The following is a 19,833-nucleotide window of genomic DNA, read 5'->3' as shown; positions in this document are numbered from 1 at the left end:
AGATGCTCAGACTGCTTTAAATGGAGTCTGTCTCCAGAACGTAGCATATACAGTGTTGGCCAAAAGTATTGGCACCCCTGCAATTCTGTCAGATAATACTCAGTGTCTTCCAGAAAATGATTGCAAGCACAAACTCTTTGGTATTAATATCTTCATTTATTTTGCTTGCAATGAAAAAACACAAAAGAGAATGAAAAAAAAAAAGTCAAATCATTGATCATTTTACACAAAACTCCAAAAATGGGCCGGACAAAAGTATTGGCCCCCTCAGCCTAATACTTGGTAGCACAACCTTTAGACACAATAACTGCGCACAACCGCTTCCGGTAACCATCAATGAGTTTCTTACAAGGCTCTGCTGGAATTTTAGACCATTCTTCTTTGGCAAACTGCTCCAGGTCCCCCCTGAGATGTGAAGGGGGCCTTCACCAAACTGCCATCAAGAGATCTCTCCTCCCCCACAGGTGTTCTATGGGATTCAGGTCTGGACTCATTGCTGGCCACTTTACAAGTCTCCAGTGCTTTCTCTCAAACCATTTTCTAGTGCTGACCTGAAGTGTGTTTTGGGTCATTGTCCTGCTGGAAGACCACTGACCTCTGAGGGAGACCCAGCTTTCTCACACTGGGCCCCACATTATGCTGCAAAATGTGTTGGTAGTCTTCAGACTTCATAATGCCATGCACACGGTCAAGCAGTCCAGTGCCAGAGGCAGCAAAGCAACCCCAAAACATCAGGGAACCTCCCCCATGTTTGACTGTAGGGACCGTCTTCTTTTCTTTGAAGGCCTCTTTTTTTCCCTGTAAACTCTATGTTGAGGCCTTTTCCTACTTTTGTCTCATCTGACCAGAGAACATTCTTCCAAAACGTTTTTTGGCTTTCTCAGGTAAGTTTTGGCAAACTCCAGCCTAGCTTTTTTATGTCTCTGGGTAAGAAGTGGGGTCTTCCTGGGTCTCCTACCATACAGTCCCTTCTCATTCAGACGCCGATGGATAGTACGGGGTGACACTGTTGTACCCTCGGACTGCAGGGCAGCATGAACTTGTTTGGATGTTAGTTGAGGTTCTTTATCCACCATCCGCACAATCTTGCGTTGAAATCTCTCGTCAATTTTTCTTTTCCGTCCACATCTAGGGAGGTTAGCCACAGTGCCATGGGCTTTACACTTCTTGATGACACTGCACACGGTAGACACAGGAACATTCAGGTCTTTGGAGATGGACTTGTAGCCTTGAGATTGCTCATGCTTCCTCACAATTTTGCTTCTCAAGTCCTCAGACAGCTCTTTGGTCTTCTTTCCTTTCTCCATGCTCAATGTGGTACACACAAGGACACAGGACAGAGGTTGAGTCAACTTTAATCCATTTCAACTGGCTGCAAGTGTGATTTAGTTATTGTCACCACCTGTTAGGTGCCTCAGGTAAGTAACAGGTGCTGTTAATTACACAAATTAAGGAAGCATCACATGATTTTTCAAACAATGCCAATACTTTTGTCCACCCCTTTTTTATGTTTGGTGTGGAATTATATCCAATTTGGCTTTTTGACAATTCTTTTTGTGGTTTTACATTGCAGACAAATTAAATAAAGATAATAATATCAAAGAGTTTGTGATTGCAATCATTTTCTGGAAGAGAATGAGTATTATCTGACAGAATTACAGGGGTGCTAATACTTTTGGCCAACACTGTATAGAGCATCCGTGTGATTATTGATCCTTTGAGATGGGGGAACAAGACCTCTGTTACTGATCTGAGGGGTTCATAGCTGTTTGATATCTATCGATCTATAACATATTCCCCTTTCCTTTAACCCTTTAAATAACTGTATGACGTAAAAGATGCATTCAGAAAGCAGAAGGTTATCAGTTCATGTACTTACTAGATAGAGCGAAGGAAGTAGACCACCTGCTGAGATGCTGGGAGTGCACCCCATTAGCATAGGATGCAGGATAATTTAGTTGTCCAGGAAGCTTCTGTACAGATACTGGACCACCATGGCTGATTATCAACCCCCTAGAAAAGGGAAAAGAAAGTGGTGGATTTTGTGCCGTTCAATGTTCTTTATATATATATATATATATATATATATATATATATATATATATATATATATATATATATATATATATATTGCTACCTTGTCGGGCTCAGAATGAAAAATGCGGAGAGAAAAATCCTGCAAGTAGCACTTTTCTCTCAGCATTTTTCATGCAGAATCCACACGGACCACATTATAGTCTATGGGGTCCGTGGGTTTCCTTAGGTAACTGCTTTTTATGGGGACTAGGTTTCCGTTCGGGGGGGGTCCCCCTAGCGGACTAACCGAATGGAAACCCATGCACAGATGTGAACTGCGCCACGGATCGTTAAATTTCCTTAATAGAAAGAGGATGTAATCTGTAACACCAAGGCAAACTTTGCATCCTTTAATTCCTTATGATATATTGGTCATGTTCAACTATAGGTTAGGATGACCATTTGCAGGTCACAATAGAAGTACAGTATAGAATACCCGGGACAGCTCAACTTCACATAGCCTTATTAACAGAGTAAGGGGGTTTCACATGGAGGAATTTTGAGCTAATTTTGAGATTTGGGGATTTATTTGAATTTTGGGATTCTGTCTGGGATATTCTTCTCATTTCAAAGCAAGGATGCTTCTTTTTCAGGGTTCTAAAATAGGAAGCATTTTGCTCCTTGGATTCTGCAATTGATTCAGCCATGGAATTTGCAACACAAACTTCAGGCTACTTTAGTCTCATTGTGTCTGGTGCTAATAAGCAGGACCTACAAGTCTGGAATTTGGAGAGGAATCTGAGATGGAAGAAATACTTTCTGCATGTGAACCTAACCTACTTTACAGGATAGTCTGGAAATAACTGTATCTCTTTTAATGGCTCCATATACATTAACGTCTGCCAAATCTACCCAGGACAAGACACATAATGTATGTCAAACAAAAAAATTAGGCATGTTGAATTTCAACGACTGATCCCCTTTGTTCTCAGGGTAGACAAGCCACCACCAGCAGCTTACTCCTGTCTACTTCAGTCAAAGCACACGCCCACTTGACTGAGTTGAGAATGTAAGTATTTGGAGAGGTCCCAAGTGAATTGTTTGTCTGTCTAGGAAGAGAGGGTACAGCTACAAAAGCTGCTCATATGTGGCCTTAGCAAAAAGAGACAGGCTGGACAGGTGTGGACAACACAGTCCTAAGACCCTGCACAAGGCAAGTAGAACTGGGGAGAGAGGGTTGAGGAAGTTCTGGAAAAGAGACGTGTCCTGAATGACCCTTATTGCACTCAGCAGCAATTAACAGCATTTAACCAGGAAGTGAGTAAAGATATCAAAACTGTAGAAGAAATGGTGCCCCTGTGAGTCTAATGCTCCAGACCCTAGGACTTTCCAAGTCTGCAAGTACTAAAGTTTACTGACCTGCTTATCCATACATCTGGGAACCTCACACGTATCTCTATTCAAGTAAGTCTTTGGGACAAATCTATATTTAAGGAGCCCATAGCTAGTCTGACAGAATTTGAGGGTCTCCCGCTGTCAACACCCCTATTTCCTCTCCTACATACGTGTACCCAGTTTGTTGAGGACTAACCTCCTGGATGCAGGCCATCTTTACAAGTATATGCAAGTTTAACCACCCAAGTAAGTTCCTGCTCCATCACCTGCTTACTGGACACTGCCTACAAAGATCACTGTATTGTATGTGAAGAATTACTCCATATGTACATTTGTATTACCTTGTCCTGCTAGTAAAAGAGCAACGACTACCCCCGAGACCTGGTTGTCCGTTGTCATTGTCAGGTACCACGTGGGGGCGGGTAGTCGGGGACATCAAAAAGGAGGCTTTGTGCACATTTGGGGACCCAGGGCCTCTCTACAAACTGGCCTCATCTGATATATTATCTGTGATATCAGCCTGGCCCTCCTGAGTGTTACAGCAGGACAATCTCCTACAGACAACATCCAGGAGGAAAGGGAGTATCCCTCCCCACTGGTGTGCTGCCATAAACCTTATCATGTATATGTGTTGTTAATAAAATTACTTTCAAGTTTCCTGTTATGTATTGCTAGAGAGTTCATAGTAAAGAATTATACATTAAAACAGGTTGTCAGATTAAAAGTAGTCAGAAGAAGATAATCAAAACCAGATGATTGAATGTAAAGACAACATATTACATAAAAGTACTTGGCTACACTCCGTTATCTTGCGCCACTTCTAGCACTGTACCCCCTTGAATTTAGAAGTCTTATGGTAGCCATACACGTTAGATTTCAGGATAACCAGATAACCCTCTCATACAGGTGTAGGGAACCTTTGGCACTCCACTGCTGTGAAACTGCAACTCCTAGCATGCACCATTCACTTCCATGGGAGTTCCAAGAACAGCAGAACAAGTATGCATGCTGGGAGTTGTACTTTTGCAACAGCTAGAGAGCCGTACGTTACTACCCCTGCTCTAATGCCTAGCATAGTCTGGATTGGATACAGCACCTTCTTTCTATGAGCACTGGGGTCTAAGAATTCAGACTTCAATTACTGTCGGCTTTTAAGGATGGATGTGTAGCTGTAGGTAAACTTGTTTCATATACTATATCCATATGTAGTATACGTATATAGTGTAGGTAGTTTCATGATGAATTTAATCTTCATAGTGATACCTTTTCGTCAAAGCTATTCCCAGATGAAACAAAGCAATAGTCTGAGAGTGCTGGATGGAGAGGAACCAAAAAAGAAGGATATCTTGCGCTTCCTTTTGGAAATATTAAATTGAGTCACGTTTAGAAACTTGTCCTCAAAAAAGTCCCATACGTTTCCTAGGACTATTGTCCTCTCAAATTAGATAGAATAGGAGACGATTGTATCCAGACAATGGTTCGCCACCTTGGGATTAAACAGCTCTCCTGGTAGAAGATACCAATGGATTAAAGCCCAAGAAAAAAGACCCCCGATGGCGCTCACAATGTCTTCAACACTCAAGTGATTGAAAGTAACACCGTTTATTGATTACGCGTTTTGAGGTTTTTTTTGTGTTTGGGTACAAACACGACCTCTTCATCAGATCTCAAATGTTATAGCAGGACTGAATGCATACTTCTAATAGTCTGAGAGTGAAATACATGATATTTTTGACCTACCGGTGAATTGCTGCACCACATACACTGGATACGGCTGCATAGACTGTGTCTCCATATACAGAGAGTTGCTGGCTGGTGCATCCCGGGGGACATAGTACATTGACAGACTCTGTTAAGTCCATTCCTCTCATGGAGCAGGGTATAGGCAGTGGAGCTGTGTGGAATGGAGAAGTGTTATAAGCATGGCAATATATCAGTGCACTTTATAACCGTTTTATTACATCTACTCATCTTTGTCTTTGTGTTCTCATGTTTGTGTGTACATGGTGTTGCATACCCCATACGAACTAGAGATGAGCGAGTAGGATTTGATTGAGTAGGTATTCGATTGAATACTACGGTATTCGAAATACTCATACTCGGTCAAATACCACGCGGTAAACGCCTTTTACGTATAGCGCGTAGTATTCGACCAAGTACGAGTATTTCGAATACCATAGTATTCAATCGAATACCTACTCGATCGAATACTACTCGCTCATCTCTAATATGTACATATTTGCAACCCAAGGGGCTTCCTTTGGCTAGGACACCTACAGTTGGCTTAACTGGCCAATGATGTTAAGGTTTTACATTTTGACACGTTAAAATTTTTTATCGAAGTCATTCAAAGGGTTATTCAGGATTAAAAAACTATGGCTGCTTTAATCTGGAAACGGTGCCATAACAATGGGTTGTGTCTGGCATTGCAGCTCAGTTTTTTTTTTAAGTGAAGATGCAATACCGCACATAACATGTAGAAAGGAGTGGCGCTGTATTCACATCAGCCACATGAATGGTCACATGGTGCAGCTGTGGTGTGATTGAGATGTGGCTGAAAACTGGGAAGCCACGCCAATTGTTGTTGTCCATATGCAAATGAACTCTCTGGAGCATTGTTCCAAATACCTAATTTGCATATTGACAAAATCAAAAATATTCAACCACATCATGACCACACAGTGTGATTGTACTATAATGTTCTATGAAGAAATCGGGGAAAAGCTTTGGACAACACTGAAGCAAATGCAGCCATTAGAAGTCCTAGCAACATTGATGGCAATGGATGTCTTTCAATAGGATCCATAACTGCTATAAGTAATTAGTAAAACTTTCTGAGAATAATAGAGTGGCGGATTACAATATTATGACAATTTCTATATTCATTACTATGACGGCCTCAATGTGAAACTATCTACATTTCACTGCTCAGGAGGCTGAGGCCCTGAGGGCCTTCGGAGTCCAGGGGCCACTTCTTAGGGCCTTCTTCAGCCATCTTTTTTGGTGTGGCCTGCTGGGGGAGCAGTATATCAACCAGGGTCAGAAATAGACTTGACAGGCTGATCAGAAGGGCCAGCTCTGTCCTGGGGAGCCCCTTGGACCCAGTACAGGTGTTGGGTGACAGAAGGATACTGTCTGTGGTGACCTCCATGTGGGAGAACAAATCCCACTCCATGTATGGGACCTTGATGGGACTTGGCAGCACTGTAAGTGACCGTCTGCTTCACCCCAAGTGTGAGAAGGAGCGCTATCGCAGGTCCTTCCTTCCAACCGCGATCAGGCTGTATAATCTACATCAGACCAAGCGAAGATCACTCCGTACAGAGAACTAATGAGTATGATTATGAAGTCTTCCTTCTTTCTTCTTCTGTTCCTTAGCTGCTATGGACTCCTAGTATATCTTCTCTTCTCAGCATATGTGTGCCTATGTCTGTAATATATTACCGTGTATTATCCTGTATCTGTATTACTATGCTGCTGTAACATACTGAAATTTCCCCACTGTGGGACTATTAAAGGATTATCTTATCTTATTTAATATGCTGGAAGAGTCACTTGACTCAGCTAAGGACCAGAGAGAGTGGATAACACACAAATATAGCCACAGGCAAGAAGATTACCAAGATTATCATTAGTAATGGGCCAACCTTGCACCTTAAGGGCACACCTCCCCAGGGCCTCCGATTATACACCGTGGTCTGAAGAGACCCCAAAGTACAATAAACAATTGTGGATGACGAGCCCCGAAATTCTTGGGTTTGGCCAAACCTGTAAGTTTTGGAAAACTGGAAGTGAATCCAGTTTGTTACGAGCCAGTGCTCATACACGTCTGCTATTCAGCACAGAACTGATGACAACAGAAGGGCCTCTCCGAATCCGAATCTCTGGCATGTTACTGTGACGTGTCAAAAGTTTAATGAAATGCCATTTACTCTGCAGCCGCCAGATAACTCGGGGCCGTCAGTAAAATTTCTTGGATTTTATAAATAATCCATGAATAATAAATTGAAGACCTTTTGAACTAATTAAAAAGTTCACGTAGCGGCGAGGGCGAAAGGATGAGACTCGCTCGCTGCCAGACATACTAATCTCTTACTGGAAGAAGGCCAGACATTTAGGGAAATGCTCATTTATATTCAGGCGGCCGGAGTCTTGTTCAGTCAAATTTACTGAGATATTAAAATTTATATTTGTTCAAACTTCACCAGGGTATCACGTCTGGAGTGGTGAACAGGATCGAGTACCTGCTACTTCACTTAACTTGTCACGATACGCTGTTATGTGTTTACACGAGGAGGAACATCATTTCTGGACATTATATGGCTTATACTGTATATTGCAGTTTTTGACAGTTTTCCTTCTGCATGTTATAGCTGTAGTTTGCAGTTCACTCTAAGCTGGTGGGTGGAGACTGGCTTGCCATACAATTCACAAGTGTATCTGTTATATAACCAGGAGACTGCTTGGGAATAGCCACATGATCATGCAGGACATAGATAGAGAAGTACTGACTTGTACTCATGCACTGTGTTTATGTTGTGATAGAAAGTTTCTATTCAGCTCTAGAATCAGCCTGGATTCATTGGAGACTCTGTCATAGAAACCACCATCCTTCTGCATGGAGGATTTTTAAATTTTGAAGTGGCAGACACCCGGTGGAGCCCATTATAGTCAACGGGGTCCACCGGTGTGCATGTGTAACTGCTGAAACAACAGTCTGGCTTTTTATCGTTCCAGTCCCCAGTGGGCCCAAACGACAGAGACAACAACGCTATTGTGAGCCTAGTGTAAGCCTTTCTTTTTTCTCTTTATCCCCTCTCCATAGACTTCTATACATATGTCATCTGAGTCATATGGCTTGCAGTCGGAATTGAGACAGATCGAGCGGTGATTTTCAGATTAGTTTAGCAGAGAAGAAGGGGAGCAGCTATAAAATCTGAGGACAGCAGAAAGAGACATTTCTCCCTGATATGATGTATTAGGCTCAGTTCACTTTTGCGTTTGGTGCCGAATGGATTACCAAATGCATTAAAAAACTGTGAGCACATGGACCCCATAGACTTAAATGGGACCTGTGTGTTTTCCACACAGTGTCCACACGAGTCATGTGGAGAGGAAAGTAGTGCTTGCAATATTTTTCTCTCCGCATGACTCCTGTGGACACTGTGCGGAAAACACACGGACCCCATTATAGTCCATGGGGTCCTTGTGCTTTCATTGTTCGCTTTTTAATGCGTTCAGAATTCCATTAGGGGGTCCCCAAGCAGACTTCCTGAACGGAATAACGAAAGCAGATGTGGACCGGGCCTGTTCTATTCCTTTATATAAGGTTTGTTGAAACAATAGTGCCCATTTAAAATTCATAAAGCTGTAGTGTTGGGGTTCACCATGAAGATAAAGTCTGTCCCTGTTACAAATATATCTCATGGCATTTGTTTGGGATCTTCTGTGCTTTGTATCTAAGAACATTTCCATTTGTCTTAAAGCTCACATAGCCAAGTGCTAAGATTTCTGGATTTCGTTTTTATTGTATTTCTTGTGAATTCCTTAAGATTCTGTCTTTTGGAATGCAGAAAGAATACGCTGTTGGTTGGACCATATGTTCTACTCAAGACCAAATGCTACGGACGCACAAAGTAAAGGATGACGCAACCGTCTAGGGATTTTTATTGCGCTTGATTGTAATTTTTACGTCCTACACAAAGGTGTGTCCAATATACTTTGTGATTCTTGCCACACGCATAACAGTATTTTCTTAAATATGGGTTTAAGGATTTGACAAGAAAGAAAATAACTGTATCCAATAGCCAATTTCCTGAGAACCAAAAACCAGGTACATCTATAAAGGGACTATTACTCCCAACCACAAGCACTGGTGCAGCCAGACTTCCACTGTCCACCCACTGCCAATAGCTTCCATTACTGCCATGGCTGGACTAGGGTGGGAAAGGACTCATCTGGCCTCTGGCGGAGGCCAGAGCACGGGCCTGAGGGGATGCAGCATTCCCAAACATCACATTAGTTTAATGGTGTTTCCTTACTGATTTTTAGGCAAATGTTCAATTGCCTGTTCCAGGTCTCTTTACTGGAATGATTGAAAAACAGATGGATGAAAAATGGAGCAAAACAAATATGTAACCCATAAAAATCCCATAAAGGGGGCTCTAACATGTCAACATGTAGCATTTGTTTTAATAAACAGAGTGTGGGAGGTTTATTACAGATTTTATGTTCATTTCTTGTGTAAAACATGGGATAAAAGTTGCAAATTTTAGCGCACAGCGTACCAAGATTGCAACGTTTGCTGCATTTGTGTCCCGCTTACCACTTTTCTAAACCATGTGCTGGAGCAGGGCTTAGAGGTAGGAGTCAGGGTCTCCCATGGCCCAGCAGATTTACTATAATTTAAACCATCTATGCTAGGTACTACCTGGCGTGTATTCGAGACGCAAGCGCACAATGGACAAGAAGGAGACATCTTACTGCAATGTGAGGAGATCAAAACTGGCATAGGAAATGTGAATCTTGATAAATCTCCCCTTAAATGTAATGTTTTATAATCTCTAGATATAATCTGATATATCTGATGTGACTTACAGACTATCCTCAAGATTAATATTATTAGCTCACTGAAGTCTAAGAAAATTAGAAGAGGAGAGTTAGGAAGAAGCAGATCTATACAAATAAGCTGCAGCTAATAGTAAGTTTTCATCTATTGTTGAATGTGTTATTCACATCAGTAATGTTTAGTACTACTATAATGTCCTCCATACTACCTCTAAGTGAGAGGGAGTAAGATTGGGAGCCAATCTGAATATATAACAATGTAATATCCAGCTATAGTGTTATTCCTCATTCAACACACGATAGCTTATTCCAAAACTTCACCTAGGTACATGTTAAATATTTTTATCCATATCCTTTTATAACAGATACCTAATGTTACCTAATATAATCTCGCTATAACTTCTTACTCATCTCTACCCAGGGGCATAACTATCGGGCTAGCAGTGGTAGTGGCTGGCACAAGGCCCGTGATATTAGGTGGCCCGGTGGCATCCGCTACTGCTGCAGATAACTCCAGCAGGTAACGGGCCCTATTTACTTACCGATCCTTGCTCCTGCTCATGGCCGCCAATGCTTCCCCTTCTGCAGAGGCAGCTGTGAGCAGGAGCCAGGATCGGTAAGTGAGGCCGCGGGCCTGTAAACCCAACATACACTGCTATCGTTATACTCTGGGGTCTTTTCAGACCACGGAGTATAATGATCGTAGGCCCAGGAGAAGTGAGGGAACATGAAAAAAAAAACACTGTTACTTAATGTTCCTGGGTTTGGAAGGTTGGTAATGTCACAGATGTCACATGGGCCGAGCTTGCATCCTTATGCATCGCGGTGCAAGCCCGTCTAAAGTGATGTTCTGTACATCATTGAAGACGGCTGACATCAGCCGGGACGGGAGTGCGGACCCTGCGATTCCTAGTTATGCCACTGTATCTACCACTGTCATTATATTTGGTATTCCTTGTCTCCATGTTGATAAAGAGTCCAATTCTGGAGCATCTTTACCTAGAAATCTGCATTATGCTAGCTCACTATTGCCGTATATACTCGAGTATAAGCCGAGGCCCCTAATTTTACTACAAAAAACTGGGAAAACTTATTGACTCGAGTATAAGCCAAAGGAGGGGGGGGGGGAATGCAGCAGCTACTGGAAAATTTCAAAAATGAAAATGGTCAGAGTTTGTGGGTGCAGTAGATGCTGGGGAAGGGGAGGGGGTGTTTTGGTTGTCTGTCTGCCCCTTCCCTGAGCTTGAGGACTTTTTTTCTTCCCCTACTTGGAACTCAGCCTGGCTGAATATAGGGGATCTGCAGTGCTCCTATTAACCCCTTCCCGATGGAACAGGAGCACTGCAGATCCCCTATATTCAGTAGCCCAGGCACTTTCAGACACATGGATACCTAATGTATGTTTTTTGGTGACTCGAGTATAAGCCAAGGGGGGCTTTTTCAGCAAAAAAAAAAAAATTGAGCTGAAAAATTCGGTTTATACTCGAGTAGAAATGTATGAAAATATTTATAACTGGCTGTGACCCTTTACAAGGGCATCATAATATGTGAGAGAGACTATGCTGTATGGGGGCATTACAAGGGCACCATACTATGTAGAAGACACTAAGGGGACCTTATATTGTGTTTGGGACACTAAGGCGGCATCATCATTGTGGGGACATTTACTTTCTACCACACAGGAGGGCACGGACTAGACTTTGAGAGTGTTTCGGGACATATCCTAATCTGGTAACACCCAGCTGTCAATTTATTCGTAGATTTCTAGGAGGAATAACAGAGGAACAGTGCAACATGGAATGCAAGATGCGAGAGAACGGTTATGTCTTGGAGATGGGAGAATCCTACTATTTACTAAAATAGACATGTCAGAGGAGATGACAGGAAATCTGGGAAATAATAAGAGGTAGAGCGTGAATCCATGATCTGTGCCGCTCCGTGGTCCATATGTTACCGTTCATTCTATCTCTTCCTCTCTGTGGCTCAGATGCCTTTTCCATTGTTGGGTCTTCTCTCTGAGCGGCTACAGATTGTTTTCCTTTATTTTGCTCCCTTTCACTGTGATTCTTAAGTAACGTGTCTCCTGCAGTGAGCTTTCTAATGAGAGCTATTGGCAACGAAAAATCCCTGTACTGTTTTCTATATTTATACATTCCTTCTTCACTATAAAAATACCCTGGATAAAGTTACTGCCGCCTGAAAACAAAAACTCTGCCCTAATAGACAGAAAGGAATCATTTATGGTCGTCACGAAGCACTAGTGAAACTCTTCTCTTTTCTATTTTACCGATTCTATAAAACAGTTTTTGTTAAAAAAAAAAAAAAAATATATATATATATATATATATATATATATATATATATATATATATTACTCCAAAATTCTGCCCGGTTACAGGTTGCCAAATGTTTATCATTGCATGGGATTTTCCATCAAATGACCATGCTCCTAGTGTTTATCTCCTTCTTGTGTGACGTCCTGTACCCTGAAAGTATGATTATCTCTTCTGCCCCCTTCCGTATCTCCTCCTGCCTCTTATCACCCTGTGCCTGGATGGATCCTGTTTCACATAATGGGCAGCAGACTGTGCAGTATATACAGAGCAACAGAATAGCAGTGCAATTTGTCAACAGCAACAACAACAATGTGTGGTGTGAGTAAATATTTGGTGTGAGTAAATATTACAGCACTATATTGTAACTTGAAATTGCTGACCATGCATGCAGCTGTAAATAGAGGTAATATCTGAAAAGGAGAGCAGGACTCATAGTTCTTTACATGATAATCCCACCTACAGTAAGCCCTGGTAGCATCAAAACAAAGGTGCTGCACTCCTATCAGAGTGAATGCAGACGGACACCAGATGGAGGGGGCTCCATCTGCATCTGTCAATGTCCGTTGCTCTCATCCTTTGACAGATTTAATGTGAACCCAAACTAACAATGTTATTTTTGTGAATATACTATGTAAACATTAAAGCCATTCTTCAGTCAGGAGCTGAAAAATAATATGTAAGTCAAGTCAACATCTTCAAGAAATAAATACCTACTATTTGTTTCCTATAGGTCTTATTTAGCTTGACTGCATAGACCAGACCTATGATTTCAGCCTATAGCTAAACTACACTGCCGATAGGTAGGTAGTCTGTGATGTATATTCTGTGTCCTCATTGGTTTAGACATGGCATGGCATTGAGCCATATTTACTAAGGTGTTTACACCTTTAAAGTGTCCATCTTGTTGCATTTTTGGTGCATTGTGGTGTATCTTGGCCTCTGCGCCCCTCTCACCTCTCTTTTAGGCAGTATGTCTACCGGGGTGTGAATCTGGATTGTCCAGGGTAAGAATGTCCCGATTCACCTGATTTACCATAACTATTGTGAGTTACCCCTTAAATCTTTTTCGGCCCTCCCTGGCATAGATCTGCGAACAGGCACATGCGCTACATGCGCTAGAATTACTATGAGGCCAGAGCCACCTAATAAGAGGGAGTTGTTCACCGAGTGGGGAATGAATTAATTCCCTATTGTTGTGAAACTGTAGGCAAAAGCACAGCTTTATAAGATAAGATAAGATAAGATAATCCTTTAATAGTCCCACATTGGGGAAATTTCAGCATCTGAAGCTAGGCTTAAAAAACATCCATGAGGCAAGGCCTGAGGAAAAGAACAGGTTATTAGTCCCTGTGGGTACTGACTTACATGTGCTTAGCAGCTCCCAGTTTATATCAGAAAATTCAGATTTGTAGCTGTTATTTTGATGCAAACGTTACTTTTAACCAATTCTTCTAGAATCTATTTGCTAAAAAATACTTCTGAATAGCCTACCCTTACATTAGCATTACACTTTCTGTTGTCTTTGGGTCACATAGCTCTCGGCCATCTGCACATTGAGAAACACACAAATACTAATGTTCCACATTATGCACATGGAAACAGTGTCTGCGTCGGGTGTTTGATTACAGATTCTGAACCATCCATATTCATCCCTATTATATTCACAGAAGCTGGAATTTCTAAACCTGTTGACATTAGCCAGGTTCCCTATGGTTCTTGGAAATAACTATTAAACTTCCAAGATACTTTCATCCTAAGAGAGCTACAGCTGGAACCTTTATTAGGATTAAGCATCCATATGGATTTTATGGATTTACTGTAAATCCTAATAATGATTAAAGACGTAATTTAGAAAAGTTTGCAGAAAATTTCCATGGTGCTCCCCTCGAAATTGTTTAGCTTTTTTATTTTCTAAATCCATTGAGGGCTTTCAGGTTTAGAAAAGTAGTTTCAAAAACTCTATTAACTTCTTCCTGACATCCGCCATAATAGTGCGGGGATGTGGAAAGTTTAAACATGGCGCTCACTCTGCATCGGAGCAGGCACCATAGTTTCTCTACAGTGAGATGTGGGAGCCATTTGGATAGTATAACAGCCTTCTAAAAGATCGACGGCCTGCCATATCAATATAGCTAAATCCAATTTTACAATCATTTTGCTGTTTCATCTTTTTTAAAAAACAAGAACAAAAAAAATCTATAAAAAGTGATTTAGATGTCACATATTTCCTGAAATTCTATCAAGAAGAATTACTTCTTGCTCAGCAAAAAAGATGTCTAGCACAGCTCCTCTGAGGAATATAAAAAAGTTACAGTGATACAATCTAATTTTTGCTTCTTTTCGACATTTCTGTTTCAAAACGTGAAAAAAATTATATAAATTTTATATCATGAAGATCTTGCATGGTCCCTGGAACTTTGGAAACTTTGGAATACAACTGTTTATGGATTGTTCTTGTAATCTAAGAATCCATCAAGACAGTTCCTTGCAAAGGTTTTAGTAATTTCTAATAATAAATAAAATATAAGGTTTAAAGGGGTTGTCCCATTACAAGGATCCTATCTATACTGCTAGTTTATGTGGATTTATGACTTTTCCTAAATGCATTGCTTTATCAAAACCGCTTTGTTTGGCCGCTATCTTAATGTATTCACTTCATTGTTTACACTCCGTTTCTATGACCCTTGGGATTATCTGCTCATTTGTCAAGTGATGTAGCTGCCTGCTCTCAGAGGGGGAGGGAGGGGCTGGGAGCAGCTCTGAGCTGTTTGTGTCTGATAAGTAGCGGAGCTTCTCAGATAGGGGAGGTGAGAGCTCCGGGATTTCTGAGCTCTTATCAGTCAGTTTAATTGAATTTGGCTGATAAGGGCTGAGATAGGGAGTCCGTTACCTCTGTATGTTTTGCAAACTGACTCAAATCCAGCTCTGCTACATCAGCTTCATACTGTGGTAATTCATTTACAACCAATCCCGTGCAAGTGAAACTCCGCCCACCTATGTGCTGAGAAAAGCAGGAAGTGAAGAGAGCACAACAGCCTGCAGGTTAGTGAACAAGCGTCGTGGGAATACCCCTTTAAAGGAAGTACAGACTATCCTATTTTGTTCACTGGCCTTAGAAAGCTTTTATTTTCAGATATTGACAATTTAGAATTTAAAGTTGAAGGTGGGGTTGTTTGGTGACCATTTTTGCAATAAACTTTATTAACCTATCTAACTTCTTTTCTAATAGAAAACAGGCTGTAAGATTCTCCTTCTCTAGGCTCACAGCTGCGCCTGCTCTCTGTTCGGGGTTTCCGTCCCCAAATCCGCTTGAAAAATGCAGAGTGAAAAGTCCTGCAAAGCATTCACTGTGATAGCAGATCACAAAGACTGCAGTATGCTATTAAAAATACCCATCACATGATACAAATTATTACTTTTATAGTGTTTATACTTTTATTGCTTTTCTTTAGTGACGTTTTAACCATCATAAATGCATGCTATACACAAAATTAGGATAAATCACTTTTACTATGGACACTTAAAGGGCTACTCCAGCTTTGTGATATTGATAACCTATTCTTAGAATAAGTCATCAGTATCAGATTGCTGGGGCTCTGACATCCAGCATCCCCACTGATCAGTCGTTCTCCACAGCCACCAGTGATGGAAGCGGACAGCGCTGTCTACTGTGTGGTGGCCATGCCAGGGTATTGCAGCTCTGCTTCCCTATAAGTAAAGGAACAGTCACTACGCAGTGGGAGGAGCAGTGTGCATCCGCTATTGGTGGCTGTGGAGAACAACTGATCAGTCGCGGTTGTATGTTGCGTTGGAAGATTCAGTAGAACTTTTTATTTATTGATTTATATCCTGTACTTAGGAGTCCAGTGGGCAGTCCTCCAACATTTCCATATAAAAGTACATACAGTGAGTGCTGATCATTACTATGTAGGACCGACCACTGGACTTCATTGTCCATGTGACAATTTTTGTTTAATATGTTTCATGAATACAAACACAGTTCTTCAGCAGTCCTAATATAGTCACGTTGCAGAGAAGTTTTTTTGTTGCAGATAATTCTATAGCTTTTTTGAGCCAAAGTCAGGAACGGATTCAGCATAGGGTGAAGTATATGATCTCCCCATATATTGACCATTCCTTTTGTGACCACTCCTGGGTTTGGTTCAAAATACCGCAGCAAAATATGCAATGAAAAAAGCTGCTTTTCCGCAACGTGGAGCTGTAGTGTAACGGTTAGAGAAATGTTCTTGTAAACTGCAGTGAGACTTTTGCATTACATTTTTATACTCAGGTGTATATTTCAGGAGTGACTGTAGTTACACCCATATAATTAAGACTGGGGATACACATGACTAAAAATTACCAGGTCACCCGCAACATCACAAGTAATGTGGAACATAAGTGAATGGGGTGTGAAAGTGCTCATTTATTTTGCAGCTTAGAGTCTTTGGTTCCCAGATGGGTGTGTAGCCCCTGCCTTTACTCTTGTATTGCACTAGAAAATAGACTTGACACACTCACCGTCTCCAGGACTTGCCACCGTTGACTGCACAAGAATGCCTAAAAAGGAATTTTTAGATTTTTGTCACTGAACAGGTCAACATATTGGGGGAATTATTAATAATACAATAATTAATAATACATTTTATTTATATAGCACCAACATATTCCGCAGGACTGTACAATTTGTAGGGTTCAAATACAAACGAAAAGATACAGTACAAAGAAATAGTCACTTCACACAATGGGACTGAGGGCCCTGCTCGCAAGAGCTTACAATCTATGAGGTAGAGGGGGTGACACAAGAGTTAGCAGGGACAACATCGGAGGTAGCATTGCTTATACAATGGTCAAACAATTTTGTAATAGAAGTTAGGGTGCCTTCACATGGAGTTTACGCTCCGTGTATTCTGTCCATTTTACACGTGTAAAAATACACGTGTAAAATGTAGTTAGCCATTGAGTTCAATGGCTTGTTCGTGTAAAGCGCGTCAGTGGCTAACTACATTTTACACGTGTATTTTTACACGTGTAAAATGGACAGAATGCACGGAGCGTAGACAGAATACACGGAGCGTAAACTCTGTGTGAAGACACCCTTACTGTCATTATACAAACATAAAACTTTATGAGCTGTTACCAGTCGTGTCCTTTATTATGCAGCTGGTATGTGGACATATAAATTTAGCCTGAAACTGCATCATATCATGTGGGGTAGTGTGGGAGGGGGAACAGAGGAGGGTTCATTTAAGGGATTCTAATTATGGTACGGAAAGGTTTACATTAGGAATTGTGATAGGCCTGTCTGATAAGATGTGTCTTTGCACTTGAAGCTGTAGAAATTGGGAGTTAATCTGATTGTCCAGGGTAGAGCATTCCAGAGAAGTGGTGCAGCTCGGGAGAAGTCTTGTATACGAGCGTGGGAAGTTCTGATAATAGAGGATGTAAGTATTAGGTCATTGAGTGAATGGAGAGCACGGGTTGGGCAGTAGACAGAGATGAGGGAGGAAATGTAGGGAGGTGCGGCATTATGGAGAGCCTTGTGGATGAGAGTGATAACTTTATATTTTATTCTATAATGAATAGGCAGCCAATGTAACGACTGGCACTGACCGGAGGCATCGCTGTAGCGTCTAGCCTGATAGATGAGCCTGGACGCTGCATTCAGAATAGATTGTAGAGGGGAGAGTTTAGTGAGGGGAAGACCGATTAGTAAGGAGTTACAGTAGTCAAGGCGAGAATGAATCAGAGAGACAATAAGTGTCTTTAGTGTATCTCTGGTAAGGAAAGGGCGTATTCTGGAGATGTTTTTGAGGTGGAGGTGACATGAACGTGCGAGTGATTCAATATGGGGGGGTGAAGGAAAGGTCTGCATCAAACACAACCCCGAGGCAGCGGGCCTGCTGCCTAGGAGTTATAGTAAGGCCTGAGACTACAATGGATATATCAGGGACAGATCTGTTAGATGGTGGAAACAGTAGTAGTTCAGTCTTAGAGAGATTTAGTTTCAGATAGAGCGAGGACATGATATTAGAGACAGCAGAAAGACAGACACTGGTGTTCTGTATTAGTGCAGGGGTGATGTCATGGGTAGATGTGTATAGTTGAGTGTCATAGCCAGGAGTGGATTAAGCAGAAGGGAGAAGTATAAGAGCTTTCTATATATTTCCCATTCCTTTTGTAGCCATTCTTTGCTTTGGCTCAAAAAACCGCAGCAAAATCTGCAACAAAAAAAAAGCTGCGTTTCCACAACATGGGGCCTTAGCCTAAAGGCTTAAATAAAATTAGACTAGGTAGTCTTTTGATATGCCAGCATCAGTCACTATGATAAATGTGGCACATTATCAGACTGCCTGTCTAACTTTACACTGTCTATTAGTAAATCTGGGCTTCTGATGCAAACCACTGAGCAGACAGTGAGGTGTGAATAAGGCCTTATTAAGTATCTTCACTTGTACATCTCCTCAGTATGGGATTATTTAGATTGGTAACCTTGAAAATTAATTTGGACGGAAAATGAGTGGGTGGATTATTCTTCTTGGCACCAATAGACGGAGGCTGTAATATATTTCTGTGTAGTGACTTCTGACAGTGAGTGATGTAGCTATAGGCTCTAAAGATCACCATTCCTATATTTTTCCAAAAATATTATTTCATAACTTACCAAAAATCACCAATGCGGAGATGAAATGCATCCTGAGTGTGAGTGAGACGTCCTGCAAGAAAAAAGGGCAAGGATCTGGTCACTTAATGTTATGTACATACGATATATACGTCATGTATATAGATAAGAACTATGTATATAGAGATATGTCTATGGGCATGATATCAGTTTTAGTAAAGATAGATCTCTACTATGTAATCCACAATATACAGAACTACTGGTATTACTGTAGAGTGTGGATCCAATGGCCTGAAGGGTGTCAGGAAGGAAATATTGCCCACTTTATGGTGAATTTGGTCCCTGTCATTAACAAAGTGGTTTTTGTATTTCTCTGGATTATTTATCAAAGTATAAAATTTGAGGGACATAGAAATTATTTTCAATCCACTGTATATGTAATATACATAGAAGGTTGAAAAAAATCTATATATTCAGTATGATAACTCACATAAAAACATACAAAAGATTCTAATTTGCTTTCAATTAATATATTAATATCATTTATCAATCGCTATACATACTGCTAATGCAAAGACGCCTAGCAATCCAATAACCAGCCCAGGGGAGTTGATTAAAAATAAAAAAAAATACTTATACTCAACTCTCCTGCACTGGGCATCCACTCCGTGCTCTGCTGGCTGGTGTCTGAGGTCTTGCTCCCCAGGCTTCACTGCTGGGGCTTCCAATTGGGCCCCAGCGGTCACATGGTGCGCACTGTCATAATGACGTCATCCGTCATCGCACCCTATGTGTCCGCTGAGGCCCAATCACAGGCTGCGGCAGTGATATCTGGGGAGCAGGACCTCAGTCGCAAGGCAGAAAAGGAGCGAGGGTGCCCATGAGAGGTGAGGTAAG

At 41.4% G+C, this 19,833-nt stretch overlaps 1 protein-coding gene across 1 annotated transcript in view; it reads right to left on the bottom strand.

Moving 5' to 3' along the window:
* Positions 1–19,833, bottom strand: part of COCH (cochlin) — a 33,825-nt gene that overhangs the window by 10,954 nt on the left and 3,038 nt on the right. Inside the window, exons 2-5 of the mRNA XM_075281000.1 lie at positions 18,979–19,030; positions 16,836–16,874; positions 5,152–5,305; positions 1,880–2,013 (exon numbers count right to left, since the gene is read on the bottom strand). Of these exons, the coding sequence (XP_075137101.1) occupies positions 1,880–2,013; positions 5,152–5,305; positions 16,836–16,874; positions 18,979–19,009 (358 nt within the window). The 5' untranslated portion in view covers positions 19,010–19,030. The remainder of the gene's footprint in view (positions 1–1,879; positions 2,014–5,151; positions 5,306–16,835; positions 16,875–18,978; positions 19,031–19,833) is intronic.

Source organism: Leptodactylus fuscus, chromosome 7 (assembly GCF_031893055.1).
Source record: "Leptodactylus fuscus isolate aLepFus1 chromosome 7, aLepFus1.hap2, whole genome shotgun sequence".
Taxonomy (NCBI): Eukaryota; Metazoa; Chordata; class Amphibia; order Anura; family Leptodactylidae; genus Leptodactylus; species Leptodactylus fuscus.
Note: the sequence above shows the minus strand (reverse complement) of the source record. Positions and strands in the feature narration are given on the sequence as shown.